Source organism: Rissa tridactyla, chromosome 6 (genome assembly GCF_028500815.1).
Source record: "Rissa tridactyla isolate bRisTri1 chromosome 6, bRisTri1.patW.cur.20221130, whole genome shotgun sequence".
Taxonomy (NCBI): domain Eukaryota; kingdom Metazoa; phylum Chordata; class Aves; order Charadriiformes; family Laridae; genus Rissa; species Rissa tridactyla.
Window position 1 is genome coordinate 51,903,457 of NC_071471.1, and position 14,814 is coordinate 51,918,270.

The following is a 14,814-nucleotide window of genomic DNA, read 5'->3' on the forward strand; positions in this document are numbered from 1 at the left end:
GAGCCACCCACACCACCTGTGTTTTCAGCAATAAAAAACCATAGTCACTGGATAGAGTGACTCTGGGTTGAAGAGACCAAATCTCTCCTTGTTTTGTCAACACTTGAGGGTCTTCCCAGAAGTCATCACCCACTGCCCTGTATGGGCAAGGCCTAGGGGCTCATGCAAGCTCTTTTGCCTTGCCCAAGCCCCGGTGAGGGGGCATTGGGAATGAGACAAGATTAAGCCAAAGGGAAATGGTGCCGGGGGATGATGGGGAGGGCAGGAGAGGGGGAGGGCAGACACGGCCGTGGAGGAGCAGAGGCAAGTTAGGGCTTTCTCTTGAGCTTGTGGCTGGCCCCGCCACCCCCGCTCCGCTCCCGCTTCTCCTTGCGGACGCAGAAGTACTTGGTGACCCTTTTGCGGCACTGCTCGCAGCGCACGGCGCAGCACCAGTGGAACTTGCAGTTGCAGCTGGACACCATCTCGGCTCGCCTCTCCTCCACCGCCAGCCCGCAGTCCCCGCACAGCCGCCGGCAGCTCCGCTTCTCCCACTTGCTGAGCGCCTTGCCCCTCTTCAGGCACTCCCTGCCCTCCGTGCCCAGCAGCCCCAGCGTCTTGTTCTCCAGGCAGTAGTCAGGAGAGTCTTCTAAATGCACCAGCTCCTTCTTGGAGATGGAGCTGAAGGTCTCGGCGATGGCGCCCCGGCTGGCAGCGCTGTTCCCTGCCCCCTGCAGCAAGTCCACCTTCAGGGCTTTGTGGTACCTCTCCTTGAGGTAAGTGCCCACCTCCCGAAACTCAGGCAGCTGCAGCCAGCAGGTCTGGGTGGTGCAGCTCCCTGACACGCCGTGGCATTTGCAAGTCCGCTTCATGGTCCCTTTCACGGCCTACAGGGTGAGGAGAGAGAGGGGGGATTCAGGAAAAGGCCCAGAGGGGTCATTTCTGTGCTGCGGTGCATGGAGACATGTGGCTCCAGGCCTGTGGAGGGGTTTGCCATCTACTCCCCCTCCACAGTAGTCCTGCCCAGGGTTGTTGGATTAAAGCTCGCAGATTTGCTTCTCCACAGTACTCCCCTACTCGAGCTGGGAGAAGGGGGACAGCAGGAAGCCATTAACGGTGTAATCACAGAAGGTTTGCTACCTTAGAACAACCACCACCCATCATGTCAGTGCTGCTGCCATCCCCTTCTCCTCAGCGGGGTAGTTGTTTCTTCTGGACACGTGCTTTTAGCCACAGCAAGTTGTGACTCCACAGTGAATGGCCTGAGTACTGGTATGTTCTGTCAGGGCTGGAGGGAGAGAGGGGCTCACCTTTCTACCCGCCTCATTGTTGTGCAGGTTCATAGCAGCTCTGGCGTCTTGTCCGGTCTCCAGGGCATCCACAAACTGCTTGGAAATGGCTTCCCCAAAGCCCACATTGTCGCTGCAGCCTCCCCACAGCCAGCCTTGCCCCCCTAGGAAAGGAGATGAGATGTGTGCTGTCAGGGAACCAGCCTGGCTTGTGGCTCTGGCAACAAGAAAGGGTCTCAGAAGTGACGGGAGGGAACAGAGGCTGTGGGGCAAATCCAGCCTTTTGCCTCATGATACTCCCCAATTCCCTCCCCTTGGGCTCATGCTGTTTCTACTGAGGCCTGGCTAGGAAGTGGCTCATGCAGGCAGAGGAAGGGTAGGTCCTGTGTGACAAACCCAGGGATTTCCAGCCTTTCTATAGAGCTGGATTCAGAAGCTGTTAATTATCGTGCATTATCAGCCATATAGGTAAGGCTTTGGGTCTTTAATCACCTTCCTTCAAACCCTGACTTGAACTGGTTCAGTCTAACTTGTAGAGCCAGCATCTAGTTAATGTGGATTAGTGAACTGGTGGAAGCATCCTGGTCAGGGGGAACAGATTCCCCTCCGCCGGGAAACAACCCAAGCCTGGCACACATGTATCCAGGAGACCCTCTTTTTTGTTGCGCCCAGAATCCTGGGACGAAGTTTGGTATCTCAGAAGGCTCTGGTTTTCCAATGATCATAAAGAAACAAAGGACTCGGCACAGAACTGGGAAACTGCACAGCAAGATGTGGAGGGTACTCTTCCCAATCGCGTGGGAGCTTGATAACTGAGCTTGGCTGACTAGAAAGACGTCATGCGGTTTGCCTCTTTTCCTCCTAGAGACCAATGCCAAATTCTATATGAAGACTTGAAATCTGGAACATTCTGACCCCAACGTGCCTTGGCGGTACATCTTGGGAGTTGTGGTTTAACGGCCTCGTGCCTCTCTTGAAAGGCCCAGCCCTCGCCCAGAGCACTGCAGTCCCCTCTCCCAGGGAAAGGCAGGGGTGTCTCATGGGAGGTGGGTAATTGCAGCGGATGATGAAGTCCAAATCAAGAGCTGGGAGTGAAGGGAGAATGGAAACCTTTCACCAACTTGGATCCAGCACAACGGCATTTAGAATTGAATCACGCTGTTTTGGACAAGCCCAAAAATTTCCTTTGCCTTCCAAGGTTTTAAGTTCACAATGGAAAATTTTCATGAAAACCAGATATGTTTTGGAGAAAAGAAGTGTAGCATGACTAACTCAGTTTTCCAGAGAAGATAAAATTTGGTGCGTCATTGCCCAAAAGTCTTTGCTTGGGTTATCCCACACCTCGGACACCTAAGCAGTGGCTGTTTTAAAAACTATTAGCCAATAAAAAAAATTACCAAATACTGAAAACTGCAGAGGAGTTTGTCATAAACTAACACATACCAACTGCCCAGTGCAGCTGGGCGGGGAATGGCTTTTAAAAGATTTTGACAATTTGAAATTTGACCTCTTCCCATGCAAAACAAAAGACGGAAATGTCAATGTTTTCTGTGCGAGCTGAGCGGAGAGCTGGAGCGGTGCAGCCTGGGGCTCCCCACCCCCGGGTGCTCAGCGCCTGCGGGGCTGGGTACCGCTGCGACGGGAACGGGGTGAAGGCTGTTGCTGCCACTGCGGTTCTCCTGTTTGTGCTCTCCCTGCCACCCTGACAAACGCTGGAGGGGTCTGTGAATGCCACCCTGCTTTCCCTCCTGGTCGTTCTGCTCTGGGGCCACCCTGGTCCTGCAGACCCTAGGAGGCCCTGATGAGCGCTGCTCTAACCAGACCTGCCATTTAGATGCATGGCATCAGATCCTCTCCTCTGCACGCATGATAGTGATTCCCTCCAGCAGCTTAAACAGAGTCATTCTTTATTTGAACCAGGGAAACTGCAACTCCCTTCTACTTTCCTGCTCATTTAGAAAGTAATGGAAAACATCAAGGGCTTGGTCTCAGCTGGTGTAAATTAGAGATGGCCCCATAAGTTTCTGCAGAGCTACTTTGGTTTGAGCCAGGCAAAGCTCTGCTCTGGGCATTATTTGCAGGTGTGGGGACTGGAAGGAGGAGTTATTTCTGCAGGCTTCAGTGAAGGAGAAGAGAAGAACTGTCACCTGCTGCCTGGGATGTGAGAGAGGGACGGCAGCTCGTCACTCCTTACCCAGCTGTCCATTGCGGGAGTCGTCACAGCCACAGTTGTCAAAATCCCCCAGGCTGCAGTTCCGGGTCAGGGTGTACATGACGCCCGCAGAGCTGATGGCGTGGACAAAAGCGGTTTCTCGGTTTGCTGTCAAGTGGGAATACAAGGAGAGCAGATGTACTAAAGATTTCACTGAGACCAGTGTGAGAAACAACTCCTACCATGCAGGAGGTTGCGTAGGAAGAGATTTGCAACGGGCAGGACTTTGTGGGATGGAGAGGAGGCCCTACGTGTCAGATTAGATTAGTTTTGGCTTGAACTGCATGAAGACAGAAGCTCCCAAATTTTATCCAGACTGACTCATGCCATTTCCAAAGATGTGGATGAGTTTAGCTCTTGGCTGTCCTTGTGGGAGCTCAGCCGTGGGGATACAGCGCGGACAGACAAATGTCCCCCACATCTCACTAATACACCCCAGAGGGGAAGAGGCCTTCTCCAAGGATCAAAGAGCTCCTTTCCCACAGCCCCCAAAGCCTTATCTTCTGCTGGACACTGCCGGAGCTCAGAGCAGTGACCTTACCTATGGACCAGGGTCAGTGTGGTGATCATCAGCTGACTTCACTGAGCTTTTGGCTTTCATTTAATACTAGCAAGGTCTGGATCTGAGCAGATAACCTTGATGGGAATGGTTCAGGGATCCAGGGTCCCAGAGTGTTACTTTGTGCTGCAATTGCCTCCTCAAGGCCTTGGTTTGAAACCTCTGCGCACCTCTGCCTGGGGCCCTGGTCCCTCGTCTGCTGCAGTCCCACCAGAGGCCTGAGGTTCTCCTCCATACCCAGGTCCTGCCTGCACAGGGCAGGTATGAGCTCAGGCCAGCATCATATACGGGTCTAGAGGACCAGGCATGCACTGAAACATTTCCTGGCACCTGCAAATGGGTAAGGAATGGGATACGGTGACAATGACCACAGCCCCATGCCCTACAGTGGCACAGGTCATGGGTGCTGGATTTCTGCCCAAGGTGACTGTGACATCTGGAAGCTGTGGGAAGACTTTTCTCCTGCCTCTTGGCCACAGCACAGCCACTGATGAACTCTTTCCTGCTCCCTTTAGCCATATCCCTCTGCTTGCCACCCCACCATTCTGTGCTGGTTCTCAGCCTCCCTGGGACACCCTGGAGAGAGACACCACCTGGGCATGAATTGTCCAGCAGCCCATGCTGCAGGTCGTGGTGGTGCATCTCTGTGGGGAGGCAGTGGTGTGAGGGTCGGTGGGACATTCTTGTCCTGCCCAAGCTGGGGCCCGATGGGTCCGGAGACCATGCTGGCACTGCGAGGCTGCCTTGTCTTGAAGCTAGATCCCAGCGTGATGGGTGAAGGGGGCTTCCTGGAAAGATCCCTCTGGGGTATTCCTGGGAGAGGCACATCCCAGGTGGGTATGGGGAGGAAAAGGAGGAACCTGGGAAGAGAGGAGGAGCCCATGGGCTCTAACCTGTAGTGAGGGGGTCCCAGTAGTGGTATCCAATGCTTTCCTTACCACTGCGCAGCCCGCCGTGGCTGGAGAGCTGCAGTGCCCTCTCAGGGCAGTTCCAGCGGTCCCAGGCGAACTGGAACTTGCACTCCTCGATGCCGCTCTGTGCCCCGGCCGCCACGCTGCTGGAGTAGATGAGATAGGCCTAGGAGCAGAGCAGCGGGTCAGGAGGGGGGACAATGTGTGCCCCATTTCAGCCCCCCCCAGCATTAACTTGCAAAACCAAGTCAGGATGCTTTGGCCAGCATGCGGGGACAGCCCCGTGGGCAACAGGCTGAGAATGTCCCAGGCTACTCCCAGGGTTCAGGAGAGTCACTCAGCAGCTCTAGTTTCCATCGCAAGCAGTTTTGCAAAGCTGGTGTAGCCCCAGCCGCTCCCCATGCAGAGGTGGGGCTGATGCAGGCGTAGCTTTCCTGCCCTGAGCTGCATATTGTGGGCCCTGCTGCTTTGGGCCCTAGAAGGATGGAGAAGCACAGTGCAAAACACCAGGAAGAACATGGCCTCAGGCTCCCGAGGGGGCTGGCGTTCAACTGAAAACGACTTGCATGCCATTTTACAGAGACAAGTTGTAGAGAGCTGGAGGTCTCTTAGGCTTGGCTCCCCTGGGGAGTGGAGCTCGCCACCAGCAGCAGCAAATGCATTTTCTGCTGTGCTGGGTCAGAGCCTGAGCCTCCCAGGGGAAGAAAGCTAAGCTGTTGGCTGTTAGCCACGTTAGGAGATGTGCCAGCCCGCCCCTTATCTCTCCAGCATGAGAGGAGGCAGAGCCGCCTTCTCAGAGAACAGGGAACTCCAGGCCAGCAGGTGCCTCAGCCTGCTGCCTCCCTCACTGCAGTCCCAGGGGGACCGCCAGTGATCTGGGGCAAGGTCGCTCCACCATAGCACTGAGGGCTGTAGCAAGAGCTAGATCGGCTTGGAGGTGTTCCTGGGGAATAGCCAGGAACAAAAATCGGGTGAATTTTACAGTTGGTTCTGGCTAGGAAATAAAAAAGGGCTGCAAGGAGGAGAGGGGGTCAAAAATACTGAACAAGGTCCTGGCAATTCCAGTTGTGCTCCTCGGGGAAGTATGTTTTGCAGGGCTTACAGAAAGTACCTTTCCAGCTCAATGAAAGTGGGTCCTGATGCTAACCTGATCATCAGCAAGCAACAGATGACAGGTGAGAGCCGTAGCTGGTGCCAGCAGACAATCTCCAAAATCTGGCCCCAACCAGCTTCAAAAGACCCCAGGCCAGCTTTGCTTAGGGCTGACACAGCCCAAGGAGCTGCAGCGCATAGCAGGTTGTTCCTGGCCCTCCTCCACCTTGTTGTACGAAACCTGGGGGTGGGGGGAGCTCTGGCCAAGGCTGGATGGAGAGTAGTGGGAAGGAGGAGCCCCTCCCTCTCCTCCCCGGGTTTAGTGGAATAAGGGACAGAGATCAAAGGGATTTCTCTTACCTTGGGGCCCGTCATCAGGAAATTATTCACTGACCTGGAAGACAGAGACAGTGTCAGCAGGGAGGGGGTGACGGCGGAGGGGCCTGGGGAATGCCAGGCATCCCCGGGCTCCCCTCTCACCCCCCGCAGCCTGCCTGTCTCCTGGCTGCAGGCACCTTTGGTCTCTCCCCCGTCTCTCCTCGCTGCTCCCTGCGAGCCAGGACGGTGCCTTCTCCTTCCCCCAGCCCCACTCCCCCAACCAGGCTGTACTAGGCTGCAACCCCATCACGCCCCCTCCTTTTGCTTTTCCCCGCACAGCTGCCCTTCATACCAATCCCTCATTTTTGTAGTGCTTTCCTGCTTTTTGCCTTACCCAGCTGCTGCTCAGCTTAGTTTAGGGTAGTGTTGCCCCCAGCCCCAGGAGCTGGGCCATGTCCCAGCATCGCCCTCCCCACTGGACCGTGCTGAGGGAAGGAGGTCACATCCTGTTCCCTCACAGTGTGTGTCCTGACAGCATCAGCCTGGATCACAGTCCCTTGTTTTCCTGTGGTGCCAGCTCTGGCTGCCCACACTCCTGCCTTGGTCACATTAGGGTGACGGCTGAACTCAAACACGCTCATCCTCCCTATCCTGATGGGCGCTGTGTGGGGAGGAGTGGGGGCATGTGTGAATTGTCCTAGCCAAAATTAAACTTTCCGGTGTTTCCCAAGTGAAATATGAAAAATTGAGATGAACTGTTTCCAAAGGTGCCCGTTTGTAAGTATTCCTGTGAAACACTTAATTGTGCTGCTATTAATGGAGAATTGTTCTACTGAAAATGCCAGAGTCTGCTTTAGTAATCTTAAATAGCAGGATCCTGAAACCTTCTGCTCTGGGAGTCTCATGATCCCCCTCTTTGTTCTCTAGGTCAGTAATTCCTACTTCTTGTATGGAAGGGGAAAAACTCAAAATGTGGGTCTTCTTCCTAAGGCTATTGCAAGGAAAATGAAAGGACCTCTAGCATTTGTTTATTTTTGAATGTAAGATTTTCATAGCCAATTTCACACTCTTCTGGCCCCTGGTTTTTCCCTGCCTGTGGCTTTCCATGGCATTAACCCATTCCTCTCACCTCCAGGTGGAAAAAACAAAATAGCAAACTCTGGGAATGAGCTGAGGGTCTGCTGAAGCAGAATCAAGGATTTTAGGAGGTCTCTAAAGGATCACCAAAGAAGCCCACAGCCTTATCCCTGCCTGGCCAAAGCCCTGCTCTGGTGGGACAGCAGACAGGGCTCTTGCAGGTGTTCATGTCTCTTAGGTTGTAACAGCTTTCTGCCCCTGCAGAAAAAAAGGGAAAGGAGGTAACTGCATGACATGCTACATTCCTCCCCCTCCTTCATTTTATGAAGAGGAAAATGTCTGTTCCTGCTGAAGCTGTGACGGAGGAATCTCCAAGGGCCACAAGGCAGCATGGTTGCCCTCCATCCCTGTCCCCAGGGGCTTGCAGAGCAGAGCCAACGCTGGCCGGTCTGAGTCTCTTTCTCCAGCAAGAAAGGCTCTTTCAGTGTAAACGGTCAGTCAGCATTAGGACTCCACATGGTGCAGTGACAAGCCCTAGGAATTTGGCGGATGGCTGGGTGAATCCAGCTTAGCTGTGCACTGGCAGAAAGGACCAAGGTTTTAAAAAGACCCAAGAGCCAACCCCAACTGTCCCTAGCCAGAAATGAAGTAAGTGGAGGGAGGTTTCGTCTACAAACACCTCATTCCAGTCTCTCCAGGTTTGCAAAAATAACCCTCATCACCATTTCTGGTGAGTTCCCTGCAGGCACCCCGGCACTCCAAAGAGATGGGTGAGTGCTGTTATCCCAAGGGAAGGACACTGAGGCCAGAGAGGTGTCATGAGTGGATTGAGACCTTGCAGTGAGTGATTGGGAAAAAGCTAGAGCATGCATCGAGAGAGGCTGGGCTCTTCAGCTTCTTCTTGACATAATGTTCTGCTTCAAATGCTGGCTGTCTCCCAGTGGAGGGTGCCTCTCCTTTTCAGCGAGCCTTTGCAGAACCTTAATCCACACTCTGTCCTTCCACGGGAGCTGGATGCTCCACTCCACAGTTGGGCTACCAGGCATGCAGTGATGCTTTCTGCTTTTCTAGCTCCCCTCCATTCCCTGAAAATCGCAGCAGCGGGGTGGACCTTCACTGGATGTTGGGGAGAAAGGTGTGGGTTACGGTATGATTTTTTCTCCCTGTGTGTTTTCAAGTGATGTTGTCTGGAGCTACAGATGTCCCTGGTCAGGGAGAGAAAGGCACTGTCCTGTTGTGCTACAAATCCAGCACGGAGACTGCGGGGGCATTCCGGGGTGGGCTCAAGCACAGGCAAAAGCAGGCACTGCCATCCCAAGCTGGGGGACAAAGTGTAGCTGTGCTGCAGCCCTGCCATGGACATTGTGGCAGACAGGGTATAGCTTGGTCAAAACCTCAAAACCTTGCTATTACTCACAGTTTAGGAAGAGTTGAGAGAACTAGCTTGCAAATTTTCACTCTGGCAAGTCTAACATTATTTTTTTTTTTGGTGGAAATGCACCCAGATTGATGAAGCTTGTGCTGGGAAAGATTCCCCTGGGTCACAATGGGAGGGAGAGGGCTGTGCCAGGGCACTGTGAGAGCAAGAGATCCTTTCCCTTTGTTCCAGGCCTGGGATTCAGACCCGGCTGTGCTCCAGCCCCCATGGGTACTTTAGCACGAAGTCGATGGCTGTTTTGCCGAGGAATTTTCCTTTGGGAGCTGCTGCTGCATTGTACAGCTAATTAAATATTTCCTGGGACTTGGAGAAACGGCATCTGTAGCCGGGTGATTAGAGCATCGGGTGACCTGAATCACACAGGGCCATGAACCTGGGACTATTCAGACTGTGTAAGCTCCATGGGTCCCCATCCTCATGCAACTGGGTAGCAGCTTGAACAAGTCATTTTTCCATCTGGTTTCCCTCCTGTCCTTTGCCTTGACCTTAGGCGCTTTGCTATGGGGACCACACTCGGGATGGCGTCAATGTGAATCTGAGGACCTTGGTAGCAGCTGTGAGAAAACACTGGTAAAATGCCCCTGTGTAGGCAAGATCTAGAGAATTGCAAGTCCTCTCTAATCTTGTTTTTTTCTTATCGTTGCTTCCCACCTGGGTAGGAAAAGCCAAATTCACAGTGTGCAAGAAGGATTTGCTTCAAACCCTTGCTGAGCAGTTGCAAGGGTGGCTTTAGGAGGAGGACAGTAATCCCCAAGTTCAGGGTTTGCAGCAAACCAGCCTGTTAGCAGGTGTCAATTGACATAACTGCACTGAAGCAGAGGATCTGTTCCTCCCGGGATAAAACTCAAGGTTCACAAAAAGGCCAAGTTCAGGATATGCCAATTCACCATCTGCAGCTGAGCAAATGGTACAGTAGCAATTTCCCAGCAGGATATTCTAAACATTTTTATTAAGTCTGAGAGACAGAAGGCATTTTCCCTGAGCTCTCTGATCAACAGGCAGGCATGCTGCTGGGCGGGTTTGTAGGACTTAGACAAGTAAAGGATTCATTTAGACGGGTACACTTGACCCCCCACATTTAACTCTTGCAGCTGCGAGTGGATTCAGGAGAAGGGGGGACGGGACAGTTTGAATATGAGGGTGCTGTGTGCTGCAGAAGGGGCTGTCGTGTGGCTGGAGGGTAGCTGGGATTTTTCTTATTTATGCTGAGAGGGAAGGAAAGATAATAATGGAGACAAACTCTGTGCGTTTTGTCTTTGCCCATATGATCTAGCTAAGAAAAAATGTGTCTCTATTCTGAATATAGTCTCCAACAAGGACAGAGAGTAATTCAGCCACTTGTTCCACGGATGTAGTGACAATGCCACTACAGTCATCTCTGTGCTGCGAATAGGAATCACTATGAAAACGAATCTCTCTTATTTTTGTCTCTGTAGTGTGATTTTTATTCATTTATTTATTTTTACTAATTTTCCATACCACTATAAAGGAAGGCGGAATGCAATCCTAAACTAACCAGCCAACTGCATCCACAATGGGTGTAAACCAGCCCGATTCCCAGGACTTGGGTGTCACCACACTGATTTAAAACTTTTTGAAATCGCACACACGAAAGGAAACGCTTGAAATTATTTCTCTTCTCCAACAAATCTTTCTGGGTTTCTAGCTATCTAAACCCCTTTCCCTCCACCTTCAAATTCCAGGACAGCATTACACAGACTGAAGCGGAGCAGAAACAGACCTCAGCAGAGGTAGAGGAGCCCCACTGAGTCCTTCAGCCCCATCCCCAGCCCGTGCAGGGCCCTGGGCCGCGCGTGCGGCTCCCTCACTGCAACTCTGTGCATCCAGGTAAAAAGCAAATCAAGGGCAAGTGATTTTCGCTGCATCCGATACAAGGGAATTACCTCAAAGCTAATGAGTATCTATAGCAGCAGTTCTCTATCATAGTTTTATTGAATCCAAACCAAATAACCCTGCCAAGCAGCTGTCCCATGATATTTTACACATATCAAATACTAATAAGCCTCTGATAATTTCTGCTCAGCTACAACTTTAACAAATAACAGCACCCCACTCCTCAGTTTAATATGCCCCAAGAGCCTTATCAAATCTCCCATTAAAGTATTTGTTTGATACTTTATCACCTTACACCTTATCATGCTACGGTGCTGCTTGTTCAGCTCTTTAGAAAATTATAAACCTATATTTAGTTCTTTACTGTCATTATTGCAAATACAGAAAATGGATGCAATTTTACTTTGGATCTGAGTTCGTTTTCAAGTACAAACTCCCCCAACTTTTTAGAAAACCAGTGACAATGGAAACTAAAGGCAATCTCACAGCTGAAGTGTAAAAAAACATTTAGAAACAAGCTGCCGCATTAGAGACTTTTACATTATTCCCACAGGATAAGAGACGGGGAGGCAACTCATTAACATTTGGAGCTTTATTTTTTTTTCTGAATTTCTCTCTATTTTGCTACATTTATTTGGTTTTTAGTTCCTAACTGCAACCCTGATATTTTGTATATCTAGAAACACGCTGACCATTCAACCTAGCTGACACGGCAGAATCTAATTCACACTCAGAGGAGGGAAGTGGCCACATATATATAAAAAAAAAATTATTGTTGATCTACATTGCCCCCTGCTCCCAATTCTCATGATTAAATCACAAGAAGAATCTTGTTGCATTTTAAGCTGTTGGATCAGATAAAGAAGACCAGCAAAAATTGCAAACATGATTATTGCGTGATTCCCACCAACCTTGCTTTTTTTCTCCACAAGAGTTAAGGGACAGGGTCTGTAATGTGACTGTTTCGAATAAACTTTGGAGTTTTCCTTTCTCTCAGGAAATGATGACCTATGGGCAACATGTGGAGAGAAGCAGGGCTATCTTGATCTCTAAACTTTTCTCTTAGATAAAAGCTTCTAAAAGGCAGACAGGGAATTTAGACATCCAACTTGCATTGAAAATGCCTGGGATTTCTGTATTTAACTCTACTTTGCGCTCTGAAATTTCTCCCCTTTGGACTGTTTCTTTAAAATGATGATTTTTTTTTTTTAATCTTTTAATGTATTATAAACGTGTCTATATTGAGGAAAGTGAGAGACATACACAGGAAGAACAGAAAAAGAAAAATAAAATCAGCATGAGTTCTTGCCTAGCCTCTCCGCATAACAGACATATTCCCCTTGTTGCAGAAGGGAGATTTACCTTGAGTTTGCTACTGTATAATATTTAGACATATACAAGTTGTTGCACATTCTTTTAATGAAGGGAGTAGAAAATCTCTGAAAGAACAAAAATTTCACTCCTAGCCTAACAGGACTGAGTTCCCAATTACGCTTGAGTTTCTCTTTCTGCAATTTTGGTTTCTCCATCCCTGGTAATAACCCTAGAGATCTGCTGCGGGGGAGGCAAGGGATATTAGTAATTGAACGGCCAAAGACTTTCCTTGCTGTTACAGATAAGCCTGTAACCCACTGAGCAGATTCCCCAGGGCATTACAGGAATGGAGAATAAAGTTGGGGTACTGAGTAAAAATCACATAGGAAAAAATTGCCTACAGAACCAGGTCATTTGAGTCCATCTCTATTTGAGCATGGGATAGATACATTCCCTAAGGAATGTTATGAGATTTGATGCAAGTGTAATCTCCTTCTGCTCACCCTTATAAAACATTTCTGGAAATAAATGTAAAAGCACTCTTAGGACAGAGTAAGAGGCCCACCGGAGACGACAGCTGGTTTGTGCATGGGGGGACTGGTCTGATGGGACCCAGGTGTCGGGATCCAAGCCGCAGCAATCTCCGTACCAAAAGTGTCTCCCCAGGAAATCCTAATACCTGAATTTCAGACGTGTGTAATCCTGACCCTGTGCCTGCCAAGGAGTCTGGGTCTCGGGCTGGTCATCCGGAGTGATGCTCCTGTGGATCTAACTCACCCCTGCTGGCTTTGAGCTCTTAATCAGGGACTGTCTTCTTTGGGGAGTGCGAGAGAAGCCCCACCTGATTTGATTAAGACAAGCAGACTGTGAGCCTTTGGAAAAACAGAAATCCCTGGCTCTGCCATTGGGTTATCTTCCCAGTTGGAAATGAGGGGCTAGATCTTCCGCTCTCCTCTACTCTGTTTTACCCCAGCTCAGTTTTAGCCCATCGAGTTGCTGTTGGGGGGCAAGGGGGAAGAAGGGGACTTTCTCTGCTCAGATCTAACCTCTCTGACAGTGAGTGTGTTGGGACTAAGTAAAGTATCTGGTCCCATTAAAGACCAGAACTGAGCTAAGTGGAAAAAAGGGGACATTTAGGAAGGTGAAGAGGAATTTCCTTAGGGTGTCCGGGAAGAGCACCTGCCTGTGACACAGACTGAGGTGCTCTCGATACTCACCAGGCACAGCAGGATTGGAAGAAGGGAGTGAGGAAGAAGATGCCCAGATAAGGGTCCATGTGAAATATAAAATCCAAATAAAGAGGGAGAAAGGATATCCTAAAAAAAAACCTTGGGTACCACCACCACCAGCAAAAAGAAAAAAAAAAAAAAAAGAAACACAACAAAATTAGGAAAGGGATGGAGTTATTTTCTACCCGGCGCTCCTGGTGTGATGAAGAGGCGTATGCCCCTTGAATCCCAACTTCTGCGAAGGGTAACCAATCCTAAAGTAAGAGCTAAAGGGGGTTGGTGAAATGGAGCCGCAGAACTTCCTAAGAAGAGATTATCTACTTAATTAAAGATTTTTTTTTCCCTAAGTCCTTCAGCCAATCAGGACTCAAGTGCCAGAGAGAGATTGAACTGATGAAAAGAACACCCCAGGTTCCTCGAAGACAAATGCACCACGAAAGGGATAAGAGGGAGGGAAAAGGGGAAAACAAAAAAAAAAAAGAAAGAAAAAGAGAGAGAGAGGGATAAAGAAAGAGACAGCAAATCCCTTAAAGTAATCACTAGATTCAATCTCCACCAGCACTGCCCTGCCTCTCCATCCCCCGCAAAGGCAACTGGAAGGGCTGCTTTTGGCTTGCCCTCACCTCCTCCTACCTTGGAGACCCTGCTGGGGCCGGGGTGCAATGGGTGCTCTGGGATGGCGGCCTTGGGTTGGGGTCGCCCGTGCCCGCTGCTTGGAGGCCACGCAGCGTGCTTCAGGGAGAAGGCTGGGAAACAGATACATGAACATCGTCTCTGCCCCAGACACCCCCAGGAGTTTAAGGGGAACTGGGGCCAGTTCCTACCTCCATCTGCTCCTCCTTCATCACGGTGACCTGCTCTTTCTTCCCGTCTCCTCTTTGCCACGTGCCACCCTCACTCCAGGAGAAAGGCCTCTGACTAAACCTTCCCTTTCACCCTTAATTTTTTGCTTTTGGGGTTTCCTATGAAGTCCACAGGAGGGAGTCTTTGGTTTGGGAGGGTCAGTTGTCTCTCAGTGAGGGCTTATCCCAGGCCAAGAGCTGCTGGAGCTACTTAGAAGTGCATCCAGCCTGTGCCTGCTGTCCATGCAGGACATCCCAGTTACTGTCACACTGCCCACCACAGCTGCTCTGACAGGCCCTAGGTCAACAGGACCAGCTGCACCACCCTGTCCCAGAGCCATAGCACCATCTTCTCTGCACAGCTCATTTAGGTGCTGTGGACGTAATCAGCTAAAACACGGGCTGAGACCAGTCAAACTCATTTCACCCAGGGTGCAGCAGTTGTCTCATGGGGGCAGTGAGACCCCGTGGCTGTGCCATCAGGCTGGCTGGAGGCTGAGCTTCTCTCAGGGCCACCTCAAGTGGATAAAATGTCCCCCCTGGGTCATGCAGCCTCAAGGAGGGAAACCTGCCTGGCAGAGATTTGCTCTCAGCCAGACTTTGGCCATGCCAAGACTGGCTCTGCACAGGCCAGGCAGCTCCAGCAGGGCACAGCACACCAGGCACTGATGGCAAAACTCTACCTTTGCCCCAGGCATTG

General features: G+C 50.7%; 1 protein-coding gene across 1 annotated transcript; it reads right to left on the reverse strand.

The window, feature by feature from the left end:
- Window positions 1-308: 308 nt before the first annotated feature.
- On the reverse strand, window positions 309-13,319 carry WNT8B (Wnt family member 8B). The gene is made up of 6 exons (XM_054205467.1): window positions 13,261-13,319; window positions 6,403-6,436; window positions 4,978-5,116; window positions 3,463-3,588; window positions 1,290-1,432; window positions 309-866 (listed from the first exon to the last, which is right to left on the reverse strand). The coding sequence occupies exons 1-6, from the start codon at window positions 13,317-13,319 to the stop codon at window positions 309-311; spliced, it is 1,059 nt and encodes a 352-aa protein (XP_054061442.1).
- Between the last annotated feature and the right edge of the window lie 1,495 nt (window positions 13,320-14,814).